We start from the raw sequence: 24,200 nt of genomic DNA, 5'->3' as shown, positions 1-24,200 counted from the left end.
TGGACCCTTGGTCTGATCCTGCATGGCTTTGCTTATGTTCCTTTCGGGAGAATCTGTTTAGAGAATCTTAAGACATTATTCCAAACATTGACCTGGTTCTCATGTCGCAACAAAGCATGATTCTTTAAACCTCTGGTTGTTGTGAAGGAAGCAGGAGCGAGGGAGCATGTTGGTTCTCGCTGTACGCTCATTTCTACTGCAACCGGGTAAAACTAAACTACCCAGGGATGATGTGTCCATGGATTGTCATCCGCAATGTCCAAACCCACAACCTAGGGTTAGAACCCATCAACAAACCATGTGTTCTAACTGAGTTGTCTCTTCCCCAACAACCCATAATTTCAGATTTGGAGATCACAGACAAGCCAGGGATGGAGCATATCTGGGTTGTTTAGCTCAGCAGACAGGACCCAGGATGCTCACTTGCCACCATTTGTTCACTACTGCCCAGGGTTTTTAAAGAACTCTCATTTAGTCATGAGGTTCCACCTTTTTGTCTGTGGCAGTCCCCATACAAAGAATGTTCAGAATTTTGCAGGATTTATTTATTTATTTATTTATTATTTAAGCATTTTTATGCTGCCATTCAGCCAAAAAAGGCTCTCAATTCTTGGATATTGACCATAAGCCTTTAAAATAGGGGTGGGCAACTTGAAACCTTTCAGCTGTTTTGGCCTACAATTCCCATCAACCCTGGCCAACACAACCAATGGTGAGGGATGGGAGTTGTAGGCCAAAAAATAATAATGCATAGAGGGTCACAAATTGCTCATCCCTGCTTTAGAGTAAGTTTTATGTACCTTCTCAAATACTAAAGACACTGCTTGCTACACCGATTTGTTTCCATGGGCTACAATATAGGCAGTACGCCGATATACACAGTTGCTGGGGAATGTGGGTGGGAGGGTGCTGTTGCGATGTGTCCTGCTTGTTTTGACCGCTGTTCGGCCTTGTGTGAACAGAGTGCAGGACTAGATGGACCCTTGGTCTGATCCAGCAGGGCTCTTCTTACATTCTTATGTAAAACCATTCCTATATGTGATGTCAGGGATTAGAATCAGTAGACTAGTCCGTCCAACTCCCTGAAATGGTGGAATTCTCAAAACCTGGGCCAGCTCATTTCATCAGCCTCCTCTTCCTCACTATGAACGTGTATGTCCTAACGGAAAGTAGGGCAGCCTTTCCCAACCTCATGCCTGCCAGATGTGTTGAACTGCAACTCCCATAATTCTCAGGCAGCATGGTCATTGGCTGTGTTGGTTAGGAACTATGAGACTTGCAGTCCAACACATCTGGAAGGCACCAGTTTGGAGAAAGCTGGTGTTGGGTTAGGGATAAGAAAATCTCACTAACCATGTTGCACTTCCACCTTGCCAAACCACACAGTAGATGGATTGAGACTCCAACACTCGTCCAATGTATTCCCTTTATTGAACTGTATTAGTTAATGCAATCAGATTAAGTCACATTTATACAGCAGACCATCCAGTTGCACTGAAAACCGATGATATTCATTACACAGGGTTTTTTTTGTTTTTGTTTTAATCACTGTCCGGTGAACTGGCAAATCCAATCAAAGCATTAGTCTTTAATTGTTTTTTAAAAAAAACCCAAAAAGTGTAAAAAATAAAATAAAATCAGACAATAGCCAAGTCATCACATCACGACACACAATTACCTAAAATTGCAATTAAAAAGCAGTTAAACAGGGAAGAAAAGAAAAAAAATGAAAGAAAAGGGGGGGATCACTTCTAAATCTTGAACTATATCCGTATAATACAAGAAGCAACAAAGGGCAAGAGCATCAAAGCAGATTCCTATCTAGCAACTATAAATTCAGTCAGAAGCAGAAGCTTTAAAGTACACTAAGCTCAAGCAGGACAATAAAAAATACTGCGCATGGAATACTTTTAATCTCTTCCATTAATATTCATTTCCAGCTGCTTATAATAGCAGCGCCTCATGGCCAAATCATTAGAGTTTTACATCTGGGTTGCAAATGACACTTTGATTGGATGTAATGTTCAAATGGTCCTCCCCACTGAGATTACGCCAAGTCTTCTGCAGAGAGGTGTCCTGTAGTGCCAGGGGCTCACTGAGCGTGCTGGCTCAACGTGTGGTTCTGGAAAAAGATGGGGAAAAGGAGACGTGCGTGAGGGGCAGAATAATAGAAAGCAAGCCCGTAACCCTCCTACTCAGTCGCATTTATGCGGAACTCAACATAAAAGCTTTGCAATTATTACAGAACAAAATGCAATAAAGAGTTGGGGGGGGGAGAGAGAAAGAGAGAGAGAGAAAATGCTCCTAAGTAACAGCTGCCAATGTGACACATTTGCTTTGTACCGATAGATCTGTTAATGCTGGCATGAACTTAAGGAAGGAAAACAAAAAGGGAAGGAAGAAAAGAAACACAACGAAACGAAATTCAGCTAGCCAAGTAGCGCCGTGAGGATTTCTCTCCATCCGAGCAAAGTGGTAACACTCGGCATGGAAGCCCTGCCGTCTGGGACTTCCTTCACTGTAACAATTAAACAATATTCGCTGTCGCCCAGGGACACCCACCCTCTCTTTGCCATAGCTCTGCTATTCTCACTCGGTGCCGACAGAAAGTCTTGGCAGAAAGAGTCGCCAGATTGCGATGCGTACACTTGACAGTTGGAGGAGTACTTTGGAAACTGAAGCACCAGTTGCCGCGCTCCGGCCCGTACCCAAGCCTGGTGTGGCTCAAGTACCCTGGCTTCCGTGGCCTCGTGGCAGGACAAGAAGTGTCGATACACCTCTCCAGTGGCACATCCAGCTGCAGCTGGCTTCCTACCACCAAGGGAGAACAACAGCCCAGCCCAGCCCCTAGTTTGTAGCAGAGTGAAACTGAAAATACTGTGCCCACATCAGGGGACAGAAAGGAACTGTGAATGCTCCTTTTACAAATAGGATGCGGCGTTGGGGCTGCTAGGCATTTCACAGCAGAAAGGGGTTAATGGAGAGGCTGGGTGGCTGTGTCGCTCAGTGGTTTAATCCTGGTGAAAGGAAGACATTTACCGCACAACTTTTGCAATTAGTTTTCATCCTTCCATAAAGGGAGCTGCAACCAACCCCCTCGAGGGAGACATTAAAGTTCAGACATCCTGTCTGTCATTTGCCAAGAGGCTAAATAAATCCTAATGCTGTACAGAAGTTGCATATTCAGTCTAATGCTAACGGAAGTCGTGTCTCAGAGTTACAGGCACCTCAGGGACAGTGTCTGGAATATCCAGCTCCTGGAAGTACTGGAGATCGCTTGCCAGTCACGCAGCCTTTGTGCCCTGGCCTACGACTCCTCCAGCACTTTTAGGCTGAGATCTTTTCTCAGAGATTCAGCATGACCCGTGGAAGGACGTTATCTCATACTGATCTTGTGGCATGGAATGAGTGACCGGTCAGTGCTCCTTCTCTTGGTTTCAACGCGGCAGGGGTTCTGCCTGAGCCTAAACATGGGTGCCAATTTTGGTCTGTATGAGTAGAAGCCACTCCCATGAACTGGAGGTCGTGAGCCTGATTCAGAGAAAATGAAGTGTGCTAAAGTCCCACTGGACTCAATGGAACAAGTTAGTCAACACGAATAAAGTCAAATTCATTCTAAGAGGGACTTTTGTACACTTTTGATCGGAGCCTCTCTGCCATTTCATCTTTCACCCATCTCCTCTTACATTTCGTGATAGGTTGCTAGATTTCCCCTTGTAATATTTGCCTGCATAAGAAGAAGTCCCCTAACAAAATTCCCCCACAATCCTAATTATTTGACTTGAAATATCTCTTTGCAAAGCTGAATTATAGCCCTTCCATGGCCGTCTTAACTTCCTACAAATATATTTAACTTCCCACAAATCCTTTACTTCCTCCTAAGCAAGCCAAAGTTATTCTTTGTACCAGAAGAAGAGCAGAAGGAACCCCCTCCTGAATCCTTTATTATTGAGATGATATCGGTCTAATGAAAATTGTCTGGTGACAACATTTAACTAATGGAGGTTCCATTTGCAGGCCTGGTCTCCAGAGGTAGCAGTGACCCCATTTAAATCCTTGGTACAATAGTCGCTGAACTGTGCGCTTACCCAGAGTGACCACCAGGTGTCAGAAGTGCTGTGGAGTTTCTAAATCGTGTCAAAGTTACTAGCGGTATTGTGGCCAGTGGGTTTCCTATCAAACTCTACATAATGATGCTCATTCTTTCGCACACCACATGACAAAAGGTGAAGGGAAAGGCAGAAAGCTGTGCCATTTGGAAAACACACGCTCACACACATGCAGCAAGACCTTTTGAAACTAAAACCTGGAAGCGAGAAAACGCCAACTGAACTTGGAGCTTCTAAATAGCAAGGGCACTTCTATCAAAAATGGTGTTGTAGGTCTCGCTCATGATTTACCGCAGACATTTAAACGCCACAGCTTACCATGGGCGCAGAATTTTAACAATCCCTATCAAGATAATTAATGCCACCACTTATTAAATTTATACCCCACCTTTCTGCGTTAGGCGCTTGATAGAGCAATTCCTATTTTGAGGGGGGAAGGCAGTCTGAATCCCTGACAGTTGCTCTGCCATACCTGAAGTTTATCTAGTATTTCTTTGAGACATTTATATCCCACTGAATATAATAAAATCTCTCGGTGGTTCACAATATTATGTTCTGCAGCAAGGGTGGGGCAGGGTGGCTTTATCTTTTCTGCTTCTTTTTCACCTTTTTCCCCACTCCCATTGACTGCAGTGGGAGGGACTACATTATGTCAGCTCCAGGACTGGTATATGTGTGTGTAGGGGGGCATACAAGGGAATTAGGACCCTGCAGATACTCATGTCTCCTGCCATGGCACAACATTTTAGATATGGAGCGGTAAATATTGTAAATAATAAATAATTAACATGCCCCAGGAATGCCCTGTTTCCTGCCCCACTGGGCACAGCAGTGACAGCAGATCTGTCTGCCACAGTGCTGGGGAGGCTTCTGAAATTGGACCTTCTTCTCAGCCCAGGGAAAAGAGACCACTGTCCGCAGCAGCCATGAGTCCCTCAGCTGCCGCCCTAGAGAACACAGCTTTGCTCCCTTAGATGGCTAATAATAACAACATATCCATTTAGTAGAAAAACAAACATATGAAAAACAAGAGCAGATGAAACGATACACGAAGGCAAGAGCAACTACCGATTAAAAGCCAGCAGCTGGCGATCAGCAACCTGAAGGACTTTCTAAAAGAGAAGGCCATCGTCTGCTGACGGGGGACCAAAAGAGAGGGGCTGTGGGATTATGGGGGTTGTACTCCAACACATCTGGAAGACACCAGGTTGGGGGCTAGTATATTATAATGAAGAGAAGAGGTTGGGAAGGAGAGAGATGAGGAAGTTGGTGCATCATAGGAAACAGGATTCAATTGTGGCACTACTATGTTGTGGCTAGGGATGGTCGAACTCACCCGCATCTGATTTGTCGGACGCTCACTCTGCCGCCCCTGCTTGTGGCTCAGCGTGAGCTTCTGTTCTGTCTCAGTGAGCGTACAACAACACAAGCCTGTACGCTGTCACCTGGAGCGTCCATTGTACACAACAATGGAGGCTCTGGAAATCACGGAATTTCCCCCACTGCAGAAATAGTGGCCGTGGTCACACACAACAGAGGCCACAGACGAGGGCGGACGGCTGCTGGATGCTCACTAGGCCGCATGGGTGCTTGATCCCACAGGCCTGCAAATGCACCATGGGCACCCAACTGGTTCTGGGGGGTTGCGGATTTGGAGGAGTCCGTTGGACTCCCGGACCCAGTCAGGTACCCGCAACATCGCTAGCTGTGGCACACCAACTGCTCACAGTAACCTGTAAGTCTCTCTCTCTAAATCTCTCTCTCTCTCTCTCTCTCTCTCTCTCTCACACACACACACACACACACCACCCAGCAATAGCTTGTTCTTTATAGAGGGTTATCGCAGATGTTACTCTGAGATAACCAGCCTCAGATGACAGTCTCCAATTATTACATGTGTTAGCAGAGATTGCTAGCTATGGCTTGCCCTAAATACGATACCTTCAAAATGCTGCTTCATGTTGTTTTCTAATAATTAGAATTGCATTGACAGGCGCTGCAAATATAGGGGATACCACACAACCCTCTTCTGCAGGCGTTTGAGAAAGTCTTGATGAAACTGTTCATTAGATGAGTCAACATAACCACTGCAAAAAGCCTGTCCTGTGTTTCACAGTATTGACTATGTAAATATTTAACACCTTTATGGTGTAATGACCTATGCAATGCCATGCGCTGTTCAGGAGACGGGGTACTAACTCAAAATTATATGCTACAAATGTTTCTAACTGCTCAGGGTGGGAACAATGCAAGTAAACGAATGCAGATGTTAAATCAATTGAAAAGGGCTTTTGGAAACATAATATGATAGATATACATTTTAAGAAGGGACGAGGGATGACAAAACCTGCAGACATCATGGAGAGAACACTTAATTTGGCTGGATAGGCTGACTTTAGAGTCACTATGCTAAATAAATAATAAAGGGACAGTTGGTAATGCTGTAGTTCTGAAATGATTAGCACTTTCAATTGAATAAATGTTTTGGCTGATAAGTAGGGATCTGAGTGTGGGGGGGGACTCTTTATGCCTTCCCATGACTGCCCATCGCAAGCTTGCTGCAATAAATACCCAACTCCCCTAACGTTGGTGCTGAAAAGGTCCAATAATATCTTCCACAGGGCATGCATATCCTCAGACTCCATGCAATTCCACAGCCGGTTTCACAAGGGACTGCAGAGCAATTGCACAACGCACAGGTTGCACAATGGGTGTAGGCAGTTGCACAACTAGTTGCACAAGCAGAATGAAAAACCGTTTGGGCAACCACGCTTGCACAACTGTACCTTTACTTGGATTCTTCTCTTGCACATAGTTCAGAAGCTACTTTCTGCCGGCACAACGTCAGTTGCGCAAATGGAACGACCCAGTTGGATACTGCCCCATGTTGTGGAAAGGACCACCGACTCAGTGGTACAGCATCTGCTTTGCATGCAGAAGGTCCTGGCTTCAACCTCTGGCATTTCCAGTTAAAAACATCAGACAGCAGGTGATATGAAAGATTTCTGCTGGACAGCTGCTGCCGATCAGAGCAGCCTCCTGTGTTGTTACAACTGGGTGGTGCAAGAAATCCTGTTTAACCTGCCATTTGTATACATTTCCCAACATTTCTTGGGAACTGCGAATGTTGATGCAGTCGTGTAAGCAACTGCCCATTTAGGCAGTCTGCCTGCGGACACGCTCCCTGCCTTCATGTGCATGTGCACTACCGCTGCGCTTTACGCACATCCTCCAGTCAACTCATTTTAACCACCTTGCACGTATTTGCATTCTCCTCCCAATCCCCTTCGTGCACCTCAAGGCACAATAAACCAGTCTGTCTCAGAAGCACAACAAAACTGTTTTATATTTATGCATCTCTTTCTATGCCATGGCATTTCTACCAAGCCTTTAATTGCAATTTCTTCCATGAACCTGACTACCAACATTATTAGTTTTTTGAAAAACAAGAAGAAAAATGCAAAAAGGTTTAGCAATCTCCAACTGAAGGCAAGGACTGTTGGCGCTCAGCGGATCCATACTTATTTAGGCAGTGTCATTTAAAAGATAATGCACAATCAGCACTAGCGGCAAGGCGTACGGTCTACAGGCCGAGAACGTGATTTCCAACCTGTGCGCCTGCTGCATTGATTACGCCAGGCAGGTCAATAAGGGAATGGTATGTGGCTCTCAATCTGATAATGAAGCTCTCCTTGTGAACCCTCTCTCCTCCAACATGGGTTAATAATACCTTCTGCACACATCTAATACAAAGAGCCCGCTGCTTTTGTAAGCAAGAGGCCGGGCAGAGATGCAGACTGATTGCCCTGAAATTCAACAGCGATTCAAAAGTGAGGTCACTCTTTACCTCCCTAAGGGCCCCCGACAGATTGCCACGCCACCCATCGGTCCCCTAAGGGTTTGGAGGGATGTTCACCATAAATAAAACCAGAGGTAAATCATGTTGTTCTTGGAGGGAGCCCTGCGGGTGGTATCCCAGATAATCACATCTAGCAAAAATGCAAAACATCCCCCATCACCATGACATCAAGCAGAACAGCCGTACATCTGCATAAAGCAAAGGTAGCCGAAGCTACGAAAGTGTAAGCTCCTATGAATGAGAGCCCCCTCCCTCCTGCTACCAACTGTCTCTGCAGAGGCCGCCAGTGAGGGAGGAAGCAGCAGCCAGGCACCTCTCCACCGTGCCTGGGTCCAGCTCCAGCTGAGAGCCCCCTCCCTCCTGCTGTCACCTGTAACTGCTGAACTTTCCAACTAAAATTGTAGTGCCTGAATTTCCTTTCCTTTCCCCCCTCCTCCTCCTCCCTCCCAATCCCCTTTCCTTTTGTGTCATGTCTTTTAGATTGTAAGCCTGTGGGCAGGGACTGTCAAGAAATACTTTTGTAAGCTGCCGTGAGAGCCTTTTTTGGCTGAATGGCAGCATAAAAATCCTTAAATAAATAAATAATCCTAAAGATGAAGTGCAATGTCAGTTTTCTGTGGCTGCTTACCTCTGGTTTTAAAAGCAGACATGAGGTTGTGTGATTAAACATGCATTTTCTCATGACAGGAACATGCGTGCGCATGGCTTCAATTAAAACAGAAGCTATCGCTCCTTTTACAGAAAAGGGACAAAGGGCAGTGAGTGGAATGTAGCAAAAGAACGCAGCATTCAAGCTTCCCAAGGCTTTGACCTCACTGCCACCCCAGTGGGTCTGGGGGTGGCAGTGGGGTGGCAGGACAAGCTGGGGGGCAAGCCATCAATTCCTTGTCCTGGAACACTCCTGCACTGTTCTGCAGGCTTGTAGGTCACACATGCCAAGTGCCACACAAGAATCACTTGCAAGTATGTAACCCTATCAAGAAGCGGGCTGGGATGCTTATAAACGGATTTACTTGCAAGCAAATACCCTTGCAGCTTGTGGGTGAGTGTCAGTCAGTGTTCCTCATGATGTCATCATGATGAACATTGCAGGGGGAACTATTCATTCAAATGCCATCTTCTTGGTTGTGTTACCTGCACATGGGACCGAAGACGCACATTGGAGCTCTTGCTTGGCCAAAAGAATCCAGGAATTGGGAAAGTAAATCATGTGGAATCAGCCAAACAGGCCCCTCTCTTATTGCTGCTTAAAAGCTAACTGCAAGGTCCTGTAACTGCGTGGTTGTGATAGTCTAGGGCCTCGGGACACATGGTTTTGGAGAAGCCCGGCATCGCTACCTCAAACATCTGAAGAAGCAGAGTGCTGGCGAGTCTAGAATTAACCGCATGGATCAGGGGCAAATTCTCTTCGGATCAATTTAGAACTAGGGTTGGAAAACTGAGCTATTTCCCTCTCCCACCCCAGCTCAAGTCTGAAATTTGGAACCAGTTGTGCTCCGAATGACCTCATGTACAGGAGTGTTCTAGATACAAGCAGCCCTGAAACATGCTGTTACGAGAGCATCTGATTCTATACTAAGGGGTCAGGTACCCTGGGAAAACTACATTTCCCAGGCTCTCTGGTCCCTGAGCCACTGCTGTACAGTATTCAAGTTGCCAGGGTCGGAGGCGCACTGGCTCAGATTACAATCCAAACCAGAAAAAAGCTCTTTGGGTATAAATAGCGCCCAGTTCATAATGCACCTGAGCATTATGAGCAAGCTTAATTTCATATTCCGAGACAGGTAATTATGATCCTCAGTGACATTACAATTGCTACACGTGGTTACAGACACCGCAGAGTGTGTGTTTCAGAGAGTACTGGTTGGCTGAATCCACCTCTCTTTTATAGCTATGCCTGCACATCCAAGATTCAAACAGAGTGAACAGTGGCTTGTAAAATGCATTATGCCAGTCAGTCACCCACTGCAATGTAGCCTCGTATGGGAATTCAACACATATGTTTGTGTTGAGAAGACCACCTTTAAGAACAAATGCTTTCTTCTAAACTTATTGCAACAAAGGCACGTCTATGGCACTAACACTCTGCCTTCAGAACAGCAATAAAGTCAGTAGATTTTAAGAGGACATTGAGACCAAGGTAAGGAAACACTGGTAGGAGTTGGGTGGGCAAGCAGGAACCCTAAAACAAGTTGTTTTTTTTAAAGCAAAGCTAGAAAGCTGGCATGGATAGAGACCCTGCCAGTAAATTACACGGAGGGATTCTAAAACAGGAACAGGTGGGGGGGAATTAAAATGCTACTGAGAGGGAAGGGACGATATTTTGAGGCCATAACACATCCATTTGATGATGATGCTTTGCATCTGTTACGCAACTTCTGTGTACCAGGTGGGGTTTTGCAGTTTGTTTTGAGATCTTGGAATCTAGATCATGGAACAAGGTTCAACTGAGGCTGCATTCACATGAACAGAGATGAAAAGTGCTCAGTTCTTCTGCAAGAAGGTTTAGAGCATGTGCCTAACTCACCTACCTGATTTGAAACACCCTATGTACATTTTTCACCAGGGGAGTCCTATTCTGTGAAGTCATGGGAGACTATTCCAAAGTTTCCCAGGGAGGAAAACTCTTAAAGGAGTTGTTAAACTTGGGTGAACATGGGCCATGATTCAAAAATTTTGAAAGTGTTCTCTGTTTCAACTGCAATTTACCTTCGATGGGCTGCTGTTCAGGAAACACAAGCCTAAAGTCCCCTTGGGCAAGCCGCACCAGCTGTGTGGTCCTTTGAATTTTGGCCACTGTTTCTATATATGATTTAAAGATTGCACAAATGGATATTTGTCCATCTAATGCAGCATTGTCATTGTGACTGGTAGCCAGTAGCCAGGCTCTCAGAAAAGAATGTTCTCATCTACCTGACTCCTTTATCTGGAGATGCCGCAGATTAAAACTGGGACCTTCAAAACATGCACTCTTACCAATGAGCTATGGTCTCTCCCCAATGCCCGAGAATAAAATTCACAATGCATCTACGCAGCAATCACAGAGTAGAGAAATTTGTTTCCCTTCATTTTTGATCCAAATTCACCCAGTTTGTATCTTCTGGATCAAACATGGACTTGGACACAATCTGCTGCCGAAATGCATACATAGCTTGCAGTGTGATTCGCGGTCTAAAAACAAAACGCATTCAACAGCATGCGTACATTTGGAAAATGTGCATGAAAAAATGCGTACTTTTGACAAATGTGCACAAATACGCTTTAATCAATGAGAGAAGAATGCATACATTTCAAAGATGCGCACAACTGATGCATACATTCGGGGAAATATGCAGGATTTTCATAAATCTGCAAGGAAATATGCAAGGGTTTTCATGCGAAAAGGGGGAAGCGAAGCTCACAATCTAACGTGGACTTGAGTCAGAACGAGCTTCAAGATGGGTTTTCGGGGAACTTTGGCAATCTCGAGTTTGCACCATTTTCCTGTCACAGGCTGGGCATTGTTCAAAAGGGGCAGAAGTTTCCCCTTTAATCATTCACACTAGAGCCACATAATAAACATTTGTGAACCGCCCAGAGAGCTCCGGCTATTGGGCGGTATAGAAATGTAATAAATAAATAAATAAAATAAAATAAAACAGCCAGCATCAAGTTTAACAGGCTCATCCACAGAAAGTAGGCATATTTGGATAGCTACGAGTAAATGCATATAAAAATCTCTTGCCCGTTCATCTCTTCCTTGTAAGCAGGCCTTAAAGAGGACATCATCAACCTTTCTGTCCAGCACAACAGGCTGCAACAAATGAAAGTCACTGTAGCCGCAGGTGGCAACATAGAAATGGGGCGTATTGGTTCCAGTGGTTTTGCTGAAGCGACCCGGTGACATCTGGGAAGGTCATACCCATTAACCACTATATTTTTCCTACCCAGGGAGTCTCCTCTACGTCTAACTTCACAGTCTATGAATTGCTCTCCTTACCGTTTTTTCATTACACATCACTTCCACCAGCTTTCTCCAACCTGGTGTCTTCCAGATGTGTTGAACTACAACTTCCCCCATCCCCAACCAGCATGGCCAATACATCTGAAGGGCACTAGGATGGGGGAGGCTGCCTGACACTTTTGCAGATTGGGAAGGGGCTGCCCTTCTTCACAATACCAACCAACTGGCAAGATCCATAGGAAATACACCTGTTTTTTAAAACTAGCATCCAGAACTTGGAAGGAATCAAAGGCTCTCTGACAAATGGGCACTGCGTGTTTCTTTAATTGTAAATTTTACCCATTATATTTCTTTTTGTTTAATGCAATTACAGGCAACCCATCACTAAAGATCAGGATCTTTTGTGTCTTGGATTTTAATAAAGAGATTATTCAGCTGGGGGAGATGGGAAGGTACTTGCATCAGCCAATACAGCTTTTGTTATGGCTTCCTCTAGGGGAACACTACCCCCGCCCCCGAGTCTTCGATTGGGACTGTGCTAATCCGAACCTTGAGATGTGACAACCGGCTGGTGTGTGTGTGTGCGCACGCGCACACGTTGTGGTTGCAAATCCAAAAAGCATTTCTGAAGGGGCTGGGAGAGCAGAATGACCTCTCATTGTACTTTGCTATTTTTCTCTTTTCCACGCGAGAGAAAATTGGGGGGGAAAGGGAATCACCTTTGCACTCTTGGGCAGTTTGTATATATGCTTATTTTTAGAATGGTTTGACAATTATCCAAGGGCCTAACACTAACAGATGGCCTGTCTTAAAGACTCATATGCTCGCTAGCATACACTTCTGACAAAACGGTAAATGTACTCAAGAGCGTGCCATAAACGGATTTCAATGAGTACTCCAAATCCAATTTAGTCAGCACACTTCATTAAAACTGATAGTGGGTAACCAAAGCTTCTCCTAAATCCGGGCACTAATTCCCAGTCCAGTTGTTCCAGGTAACGCGTAAGTGTGGCTACTTATCTGTCTAGTTCGCTATTTGCCAAGAATTATGTCATTTACCCGGTTTTCTTTTCCAACCATTACATTATATGCTTCGAAAACACAAAGCCTTACTTTTAGCAAACCTTGAAGCAGAGGAGGAAATAAACTAAAAAAAAATATCTCTGTGGTTTTAATAAACAACAACAACAAAAGTGTTTATAACAAATCAGAACTAGATGCTCTACAAAAACACACCACTCCTACTAACCAATGGACTTCCAATCTTAACACCTGGCAGGAAATGTGACCATTTGATTCCAACATTAATGTACTGGGTTGATGCAAATGAGAATCTCATTCTTTCATTAACTCCCAAGCCCTCTCTCTCGTGCTTCAAATCCTTCCTTGAAATGTTTTTTCTTTCAACCCTTTGAGTCTACCGATTAGTCCTCATCCTTTACTGAAACAGTTATTTAATTAATTAATTGGATTTATATCCTGCTTTTCTACCAAAAATGCCACTCAAGGCAGCTTACAAAAACAGTTTAAAATAGATTGAAACAATACAACACATTCAAATGCAATAAAAACACAATGAAAACAGCATCTAAACCAACAGACCTCCTTACAGGGCAAGTAAAATAGTACAAACGGTACGTGTGAATCTGATCTATGCCGGAAATCAAAGAGGATACGAGTACTATATTACAATCTTTTGCAAGCCTGGTGAGAGAGGCGAAGGGACGTTCATAGGGCACTTCCATTCTAACAGGTTGGAAGGTGATCAGTTCTCCACAGGATTCCCCCCTTTTGCACATTTTGTGGAAGAAATGCTTGTTTCATACAGGTACGTACAACAGAGGACTGGCATTGAATGTGACTCCTTACCATGTAGACATTCAATGGCTGACCTGGGTTTGCTACCAAATGACATGTCCGATGGCCCTCGAATCAAAGCTGGAATTCGAACATTTGGTTCAAAATTCCACCCATAGTTTATAGCATTATTATACACTTAACAAAAGGGGTGGGTGGGGAGCCATGGATGATTCACAACATGCAAAGCAGTGCTCTTAAATTTAGACCAGACAGCATCCTGAATCGTATCAAGTTCTACTAGTTGAACCTTCTTGAAATAATGGCTTTTTAACCCCTGAGTAACTGCCCCACACACTCCCAGAGAAGCAAGCACCTATATTTCACACAGCTACGGGAAGGACTATTGAGCAGTGAGAGCAGAGCGACAGATAGCTGAAGTTAAACCCAGGTACGACGACAGCACCCAACATTGCATGGCAAATTTTGGAGTTTGTCAGCCCCAAGGGCCTGCCACAGCTAACACCAACCTCCTTTTATGTTATTGTTTAGATGTCTGCAGCTACTGCCACCATTTCATTATCCCCAATGTCTCTGGCCCGCACTACAGTGTGTCAGGGTCGTGGGCCTAGAGGCACTGGGAATAATGAAGATGGCAGCAGTAGCTGCCTCACCTAGCAGTTTTCTTCGTAGTGCCAGGTTTAGGGAGCACCTGTTTTGACTGACACAACCCCTCCCCTTCTGCCCCAACATGTTTTAGAGGGCCCATCAGGAGGGCACCTTGCCCAGGTCCCACTCACACCTGCCTTTGGACCCAAGTAATCAATCCAGGGGAGAACAGGGGAATCACTCTTCTGAAAAGACCTCTACCATTCAAGTTAAGTTTTTATCTTATTTTATCCCCCAAGTCGATCTGTGTCTCCGTTCTCAGCACTCCTCAGTTACAGTGTTGTGATCACGAAATTAAGTGATAATTTGACACATTTTAGAATATGCCAAAGTCCAAGCTGCTCGGAGCTAATTAGCTCAATGTTCTTCTGTAGCAGTGGGATGGAGAAGAAAGAGGACAGGTGTGGCAGCTCTATCACCTGCTTACTGCTGAACAGCTGTTCAGTGGGATCTCAGCTGAAGAGAGAAATAGATACATGTGCAATGCCGCTGTCGTTATGCCACGTCCATGACAAGGGGGATGGAAGAGAGGGATGACAGAGGCAGCAAGTGGATAGCAAGCGAGAACTCGATTGGCTGAATAAGATGGGAAGAGCGCAAAAGGACCAGAGGAAAAGGCTATTTTCAATGTCACTCAATATTTCTAGGGACTTTTGACCTGAAGTTGAGAACAGGTTGAATAATGGAAAACTTCAGAGAGATTCAAAGATTGCAGAGTACACTCAGGCCCCAGGTAGGCTACGTCTTCAAGTGCAAAAAAATATATCTGTCTCTGTGAAGCCTCTGAATTGGTCAGGTCTAATGTCAACATTAGGAGCCTGACATTCAGCCTGGTCAATAAGGCCTTCTGCCTACTTCATTTCAGGTGCCACTTCAAATCGACTCCTATTCTGGCTCCTGAGAAGATTCCAGCAACTGATCTCCCAGACTTGGAACATACACTTCTAGGCCTGGATTTGGGTATTGTCATGGACGCCCCTGAGCTGAACTTGATCCAACAGCAAAATAACCTTATACTACTAAGTAACCCACACCCCACTGATATCAATGGCCGAAAGAAGGATTTCACTGTTGAGACTGCAATGCTCTACCTCCACCTAGAGATGTGTTATGTTCTCTAATGTGGTCATGGATCTCTTGTGTGATGCTCCATTCATTCCAGTGGGAGTGAGGAGAGAAGCAAAGCCATATACACAAAGATTTGCTTTGGGCCATAGCAAGCTACCTTATTCTCATAGTCAGACCACTGGTCCATCTAGCCCAGTACGGTTGACAATGACCAACATTGGCTCACAATATTTCAGGCAGAATATTTTCCTGCCCCATCGAGATGCTGGGAGCTGAAACTGGTCCTTCTACAGAACCTTCTCAACCGACCTATGGCCCCTCCAACTTCGAAAAGAATAGGGAGTTCCACTTGGGCATCTAAACTCCAATACGTGGAACAAGTTACGGCACTGTGGCAATGGTTTGAAGTCCCATCAGCATAGCTGTCCATTTTTCTTTCCTATCTCCTTGAACCCCAGGATAGGTGAGCAGGAAAATAATTTGAGAGGATCCTCTGCAAATACAGAGCTAAGGCTGGCATTGTCTCAGAGACTCCATTAAGAATTGCATTGCAAGAGCTGTGTGCTCCCTATTTATTTTATTATTTTAAAGCCACTAGATAAAATGCTGTTGTGAAGAAAAGTAAAGCAAAGCCCCTGGGAATATTGCCTTAGCACAGCACTTTGGAAATAAAAAAAGAAGCACTAGAGAATACATTATTAAGAGATAACCAGAAGTTTTCTGCTAGAGAGAGAGAGAAGGGGAGAAAATATATCTGTAAACACACTATGATTCACTCAAGCACCCATTGAAACAAGGCAACTAATAATACCCAGTCTCGAGAGATGGTGGACTCCTGAGAATTTTATTTGCGAAGGTGGATCTTCATCAACCTGTCTGCAATTTGTACTCTTCAGTGCCCCATGCCAAGGATCAAAATAAACTCAAGAATGAACGTTGCATTTCCCCCTAAAATGCAAAAGGAGCAAAAGCTCCCAAATTTAATCACCCCTGTCCAAAGCACATGACAAGGGAATATTTTTAGAAATCTTTGACACTTGTGCACACATCATTTCCATCGAGTTTTTGTTTATCCGGAGTGTAGGGTGGGGAAAGAGAGAACTGAGAATCCCAGCAGGCATCCTGCTTTGGTTGACAATAGTTGGCCTCTTGCCCTCAACTTGGACAAGTCCACAGTCTTCTTGGGAAGTTGTCGAAGAGCTGCCTCCTTGCCCTGGTTGTAAGAAATAGTTCCACACACAACAGGGCTGGCTTCTGATCTCTGATGCGCTGGCGCAGACTACTGAACACATTGTATTTAGTTGCATCCATCCTGACATGCATGGATATTCAGGCGCGAACTATAATGTGATAGTTGGGTCAGCTTCTAGCAAGGTAAGACATCAGCCTCCAAACTACAAGCAACTTTGAATTAAATGTTGTTAAAGAAGGTAATAGAGGCAAAGAATATTTATTATTCATAAATGGCAAGGTAGCCAAATCCTGCTGCATTTCCGAGGAAATTCCCCTTCCTCGAGGTAATATTTCAGGCCAATAGTAGCTACTCTTCTAAGAAAAGCTCAGTGGTCTGATTTTAGATTTAGAAGGTTCACACTGACAGCATATCCTATTTGTGTCTCCTTTGGAGAGAGAACTATAAGTCCACTGAGCTCCATAGAATTACTCCCAAATAGGGTTGCAATCTGAAACGTGCACCCATTAAATTAACTTTTTCTCGCAACAGGGCTTCAATGATGTCACCTTTTCTTCCTTCCTTCCTAGACTTCCATGTATCCATGTCCACCTCTCAAGCACTAAGGCAAAACATCCCAAGCAAATGTCAAGGATTATTATTTTTATCTATGAAACTAATCTAAATGAGAATTGTTTTGCTTGGGAGCAACTACTTTCCTCTAAACTTTGTTAGCAACTGCATTTGACAACAGGTTTTTTCTGGACCACAGCTTTGCTGGTTTATTTACAGCCTAATAATACAGTAAAGCAGAACTGGGATCACAAGGGAGTAAAGATAACCCACCCCAATTCATGCTGTACCGCTTAGGTTCAGGGCTAGATGAACAGCTTCCTTCTCACCTAGCCCTGAATCAAAGCAGGCAGCACTGTAGGGCAATTGCACGATAATGCCAGAGTGCTGAGATTCTAGGTTCAATGAGCAGAGGCCTACTACTCCCAGGGCTCAGGAGTATTGTACACGTGTCTGCGAAGAAGTTCTGGATTATTACCTCCCTCCTTCCCCACGCACACGATCCCTTGCAAAACACCAACTTGCAACAGTCCTAAAAGCATGAATTAAATAAAATTCTACTTCCAGAAAATCCAGCCACGTTGGGGTGGATTTACACATTAATTTACTACATCTCCATCCCCAGCTGTCCATATGAGTGCTGACAGTATGCTACAAGGGAAAGGAAACATCTGATTTCATCAACCTACCGCTCAGAAAGAACAAGACAAAAACAAAACCCACCAAACAGCAGTTTCAATGGAATGTAATCATAAACTGCACATTTGGACGGGTGTTTCTAAATAAGACGTGGCCTTGAACTTGTATTGAAAGTACAATAAACGGAAAGCCACCCTTAAGTGCTTGCCAAGGCAAAATCAAAAAGTCCATTCGCACTATAAAAGCGACCTAGTTAACCACTATCCATAGGAATTATACTTCAGATGATGCCCAAGCTGGAATTAAGATGATATTCAATATATAGAAACTCAGAGTGAGATACAGTAAAAGATAAATAAACCAAGTTAACCAGAAAATAATGAGCATAGGAAGGCAAAGAACACGGCTGTATAGCTGGAAAGTGGACTATTAATACAAAACATAATCTAGATACAATCTGCATTTTCTGGCGCATCAGAGCATGAATACTAAACAACTGCTCTAGCACCAAATGGGGGACAATGACTTTTTGCAGCAAAGCACCCCTAATCCTTATTTAAGCCATGAGATACGGTGTCACATTGGTTAATTAATTTGAATTCTGCAGCTTCCCATTCCATCTGTCCCTTGAATTTGGGCCAGCGTTTTCCGCTTGCAAGGCCACCATGACTTCATTACAATACGCAGCTGAGCGTCTTTGCTACGTTGCACCAGTGCAGCTGTTACTACGTCCCACAGTAGGCAAGTCTTAGGGACCATTCACAAGCATTTATTGTTGTTTACCATAGAGAAGTGGGGCACGGTGGCCCCAAGTGGGGCGTTTTTAGTAGGGAAACGCAGACTCCCCATCATTCTAGCCACATGTAACAAAAATAATACGACAAAGCTCAGCCAAGGTTTATCCAAGGTAAATGTAGCTCAGGTCTAGGGGAGAATATGCCACACCATGCAGCAAGTACATCAAGGAGGGAACGCCCCTAGACCTGGTGGCTATGTGTACATCTTCAGGTGCAGAGTTAGCATTTCTCAAAAAAACAGTTGCTGGGGGCCACTGGTGGGTTTCCCAGAGGCATCTGGTTCGCCACCACGGGAGACAGGACGCTGGACCACTATTCCCTTGTGATGGTGCTATTTGCACTGAGAACAGCAGCTTGAGGGACGGGGAATTTGGTAGAGAAATGGGGCAGAGACAAAAGGAATAATAAACCCTCTTCCCACCTGCTCTAATCCCAACTTGGATTGGAGCCCCCATGCGGCTTTTTCTTTAAAAAGTAGCCAGCTCTAAGCCCACAAAAGTGTTAGCACTAACCCCTTAGAAATAAGATTAAATCAAATTATAACCCCCTATAAAAGGGATTATATCACAGAAATGCTTTACCAGCTCATGCAGTGTGTAGTCAGTGCAGTTTCTAAGTAGAGATCTACAGGGTGTTTTTCTCTCTCTTATTTGACTTTATTATTTTTTTTAAAAAAATAAGCCTCCGAAACCTTTTTTTTTATTATTTTTAAACTATGCCCTCTTCTTTTGTTCTGGCTGACCCTATCTGAGCTCTCCTGTTTGCGCTCAAGAGTCCTTTGGCTGCTGCTGCCACCATCCATCCAAACAAGGGCAAGGAAGGATCTTCTCTGAGGCCAGCGTGGGCTTCCTTTAATCACATCTGCTATTGAGCAAAGCAATGCCAGAGCGCTGCTGCCGCCGCCGCCGTGCTTTTGAGAGCCTCACATGGTGGGATTCGGAGGCTGATTTCTATAGCTCTGTCTTGACAGCCTTGGAAGAAGACGGAGCCTGGGATGCAAACTCCAGCTGTCTCACATCGAAGTGACAAGAGATGAGGTCTGCCAGCTTAGGGCCGACACATCTGAAACCCCGACTCAGGTTTTTAGCCCTTGGAAAAGAATGCCCTTTAGAGGAGCACCACAGCATTGAGACGCAACGCTAGAAAGAAAAGTTAGAACTCTTTATGCAGTACTGAAAGTTCTGGTGTCTTTTATTTATTTATTTATTTATTTGTTTATTTATTTATATCCTGCCTTCTCCCCAGTACTGGGACTCAAGGCGGTTTACAAGATTAAAAGATCTACAATTAAAACATATAAATATAAATTATAAAAGTTAAAATAGAATTAAACCTACAGTAAAATTAAAAACATGTTAATTTTTTTAAAAAAAACCAGGTTAAAATGGTGGTGGTGGTGGGAGATCCAATACATTAATACAGGTCCAGTATAGTTCCAAAAGCCTGCTGAAACAAAAACGTTTTTGCCTGCCTCCGAAAGTGTAGCACAGAGGGAGCCAGCCTGGCCTCCCTGGGAAGGGAGTTCCAGAGCCTTGGAGCAGCTACCGAGAAGGTGGCGAATCACCCGCTTGGGACATGCGGACGACAAGGTACCCTCAAAACACCCACATCCCCTAGTGCATGAGAAAAGGCGATATAACGCATTGATTAAATGTGAGAGTACCGATAATGGCATTTAAATTTTCCACGGCTGCGGGTTGAACAAAAGTGGATCTCTTCAGCTTTCTGCGCTGGTTTGGCCTGCAAAAATGAGGCACTGGAGACTCAAACGCTCTATTAGCATTGTGCTAATAGGGTTCGCTCACTTAACACAGAAGTTTCTGTGCTGGGTTAACCAGGATAGCAGCAGGCTGGTTCATTCAAACTTAGGTCTGCTCGAACCAAGCTCTGATAATGGAATTAAGCTTTGCTGGGAGACAACCACTTGGAAAATGAGTCAAGTATAGAGAGAGTACTGCTTCTCATATCTGGGAGGCGCTTTTGCTCTAAAGATCAGATCCTTGTACCCCAATTTATGTCGATTGGGGAAGCTAAGATTTAGGATTTCTCTACATCTGGCTTTTAACCCACACCTTTACCAAGGCTTCTGCTTCCGGATTCTTTGTGGGATTAAGATCAGCTCTGTTACAAATCCCCCACTACCGAAATTTTCTTTCTCTGCCATTTATTTATTTATTTATTTATTGCATTTCTATACCGCCCAATAGCCGGAGCTCTCTGGGTGGTTCACATTACACAACCACTAGGTGGCACTGTGGTACAGCACAATAGTATAAATATAGGAGACTTCATTCCGCCATTCCGAAATATACCAGATTTCCCTCATTGGGGGGGGAAAACAAATGCTAAAATAGTTACATAACACGGGAGAAGCTCTGGAGGATAACAACATTGTGTAAAGGACCTGCAAACTAGCGTGAGTGAGGAATCATGAACACATAATAAAAGTGTCATGTAGAAAGGCTCTTAAACAAAGAGGTCCCAACATCAGATCTAGACTGTCTTTCAAAATGTTCCATTTTCCATTACACTGTGTCTGCTGAAGAAACCCTAAGTGTCCCAGTCTTTTGTGGGGTGTACCTTAGAATGCACTCTCAGTTCACACAGGATACTGGTCAGGCCTCTTGAACCTTCCACCCTCACAAACAGAGAGCACCTTCAACTAGGTTTATTTATTTATTTATTTATTACATTTTAATACCGCCCAATAGCTGAAGCTCTCTGGGCGGTTGTCTTTTTGTTGCACATTGCAGAGGAAAAGTGATGTTGGTGGGCAAGTTGTTTTTCAGGGATGCTTATCCATCATTTCCAATTTTCAAATTTCTAATTGACCCGGAGGATTTACCCAGGATCCTCTGATTACGCCCTACCTCCAGATCATTGATAACCAAAACAGTGTCCTTAACAATCATGGTTTCCCTTCGTGAGTGCTGATTCCGGGTTTTTGAGGGGGTCTGGGCAAGACACCCTCAATAGAACCCCTCCTTTAGTGAGTCCACTTTCTGACTGACATTATCACTAGCTGCTATTATTCCTCATCCTCTTCCTCATCATTACTACCACTTGTTTGCTTGGCAGGAAGTGAGACAGCAAGCAGTGGCATCTACTGCACTTCCTTCTCACCACCAATGTTGTCTGGTCCAAAACAAGAGGCAGTTGAACAAGCAAGTGGTGAAGAGGAGGAGCAGGTCCATGGCCCCTCCTGGGTTATGGGCCCTCGGCAGGTGCCCAACCAGGCCCACTCATGACACTGGCCCTACTCCTCACACCAGACAGTTACACCAAAGCTGGGAGCCAAACAAGATAAGGTGATAAATCATCATCTACAGTAGAATTAATGTGTATGTTCACCCTAAGTAATTTTTTAGATGAGAGTTCAAACCAAAATAAAGGAGTTTAAATTTGTGAATGGCCCACATCTCTTTTCTGCAAACTGTCTGAGGGCTTATTCCTCCTTACTGTAAATTTCAGGCTTGTATGCAAGTAACTACAATTTTAAAATACCAAATGCTGGTGCCTGCTTACAATCTGGGGGTGACAGCTTTTTAAAAGACATGCTGTTGCATTAATCTGAATGATTGTATCGAGGGAGTCAAATGGTGAGAGACAGTGAGAAATGCAGGATGTAAATATCTGGCAATATGCATCATACACAGAGTTAAAAATATATGGCCACTGAAAAGAATTCCTCCTCTCAGTCCCACAGGGATTTAGCCACAATAGAGGCTGAGGTGTTTATCTTCTTCCTGCAGTATCACGGGGGATATATTCTAGAATATTCTGTCCCTTTCACTTTAAGACAGCCATATATCATCTTCCCCATAACCCCAGAAATCCTTTCAATTAGGAATCTTGGCTCAGATCAACCATCTCCTCATCTTGCCTAAATTAAATAAAATCAGGCCAGTAGTTCAATCAGCTTGGAGGCAAGAGAAGAGAAATTGGTGTTAACAGGACAGTCTGCTCTTAGGCTAACTGACCACTAAAACAGACTGAAATAGAATTGCCAGGTTGTCCCCACTTGAAATAAGGGCTGGTTTACACATCGTGGCTTTGTTCAGGAATTAATTTTTAACCACCTTCTGATTTGAGCAAGGGCTGAAGGGTCAATAACACTGACACTGCTGCCTGCCGTGGGAGCTAGACACACAAGCAATGAGATCTTTAACTGCCCTCCTCAGTGTGAAAAGTGGAGTTTGCTCCATGTTTCGAGCATCAACCTTGTAGGAGCTTTGAAAGTGGCCCTCGCTCAGTGACAGAGCTCACACTTTGCACGGAGATTGCTCCAGTTTCAATCTCCAGCATTTCCAGTTAAAAGAATCAGGTAGCGGTAATGGGAAGGGCCTCTCTAGGAGTCCCTGGAGAACCAACTCAAGGCACTTTTGGACAAGAGGGACGTTCTGGATCCAATTCAATTGGGGGTCCATTTCAGTTTTGACCCAGAGACCACTTTCGTCGCTCTGTATGATTACCTTTGCAGGGCAGAGAGATAGGGGGAAGTTGATTGGAAGTAACTTCATTTTTAGGAGATTGCAAGCGTAGGTTTAGCATATTTATAATGAAATTTAACTGTAACCTTCATTTCAAGTAAGAAAGAAATTTGGTGTTTTATTTATATTTTCTAAAAATAAAAAATGATTAAAATTTAAAAAATCTACTTTAAAAAAACAGTTTGTTTGGTGTTTTTTTAAAATGTGTTTTTAACAAAATCATCAATTTCTATCCACCCTGAGGCAAAGGCTTCTAAGTCCCAACTGTTTCACAATAACACAACAAAACGATTTCCCATACCCTAGACCTAAATTAGGTTGCTGAAGAATACTTGGATTAACCAGATGTGGGCATTTTTTGTGAAAGGACTGTGAGCTCAGTTCACATTTGGTACTGAGCACAAATTCCTAGACTCAGAATTTGTTCAAGGCATCCTGTTCTATGGTTCTAAGGGTATGTCTCTTGCACCTGCATCTGATGGGTGGATCTTGAGCGTCTAGTAAAAGAAGAATCCTAGGAAATCTGTAAAACTTGAAGTCTGCTCAGCTCTCCTTTAAATGGCCCCATATGGCCACTGCTTTCACACACATTGGCTCATCGCAGCCACCCAGCACAGACATCCCAAAGAAAGAACTCTGCACTGCTGAATGGGTGAACACAGTAGTTCCAATGCAGCTCTGCCACCACATTATTGAATTGAATTTATTATAAATATGTTTGCCGCATCCTTCAACCAAGATCCCGAGGTCGCTGACGGAACATTTGAAAGCGTCTCTGCATAGCATCTGTAACGTTTCAATACCTGAGCATTCTGAGAATATCAATTCCTATTTTAAGTAGACTGAAGGGGACACTGCCTGTTCCATTTTCCCCAAAACTAAACACCTTTTCCCCCTCTAAAGGTCAATTTGAGCTCTTTTAAAGAACAAACAGCATTTCAGCAAGTCAGACCAACCTAAACTCCAATCAGATAAAATGGTCTGCCTAATGGTTTCGAACAAAGGTTGCTTTAGGTTTTATTTTTTTTTAAAAGGGGGGCGTTGTAGTACTGCTGCTGGCACAAACAGAATGAGACGTTGGAGCG

The 24,200-nt window shown here is 44.0% G+C and overlaps 1 protein-coding gene across 2 annotated transcripts in view; it reads right to left on the bottom strand.

Moving 5' to 3' along the window:
- Positions 1-1,414: 1,414 nt before the first annotated feature.
- ZNF423 (zinc finger protein 423) overlaps positions 1,415-24,200 on the bottom strand; it is a 333,930-nt gene continuing 311,144 nt past the window's right edge. For both annotated transcript variants that reach the window (XM_063141103.1, XM_063141104.1), the window contains one exon: positions 1,415-2,122. In XM_063141103.1, coding sequence (XP_062997173.1) covers positions 2,093-2,122 — 30 coding nt within the window. In that variant the 3' untranslated portion in view covers positions 1,415-2,092. The remainder of the gene's footprint in view (positions 2,123-24,200) is intronic.

Source organism: Elgaria multicarinata, chromosome 14 (assembly GCF_023053635.1).
Source record: "Elgaria multicarinata webbii isolate HBS135686 ecotype San Diego chromosome 14, rElgMul1.1.pri, whole genome shotgun sequence".
Lineage (NCBI taxonomy): Eukaryota > Metazoa > Chordata > Lepidosauria > Squamata > Anguidae > Elgaria > Elgaria multicarinata.
Note: the sequence above shows the minus strand (reverse complement) of the source record. Positions and strands in the feature narration are given on the sequence as shown.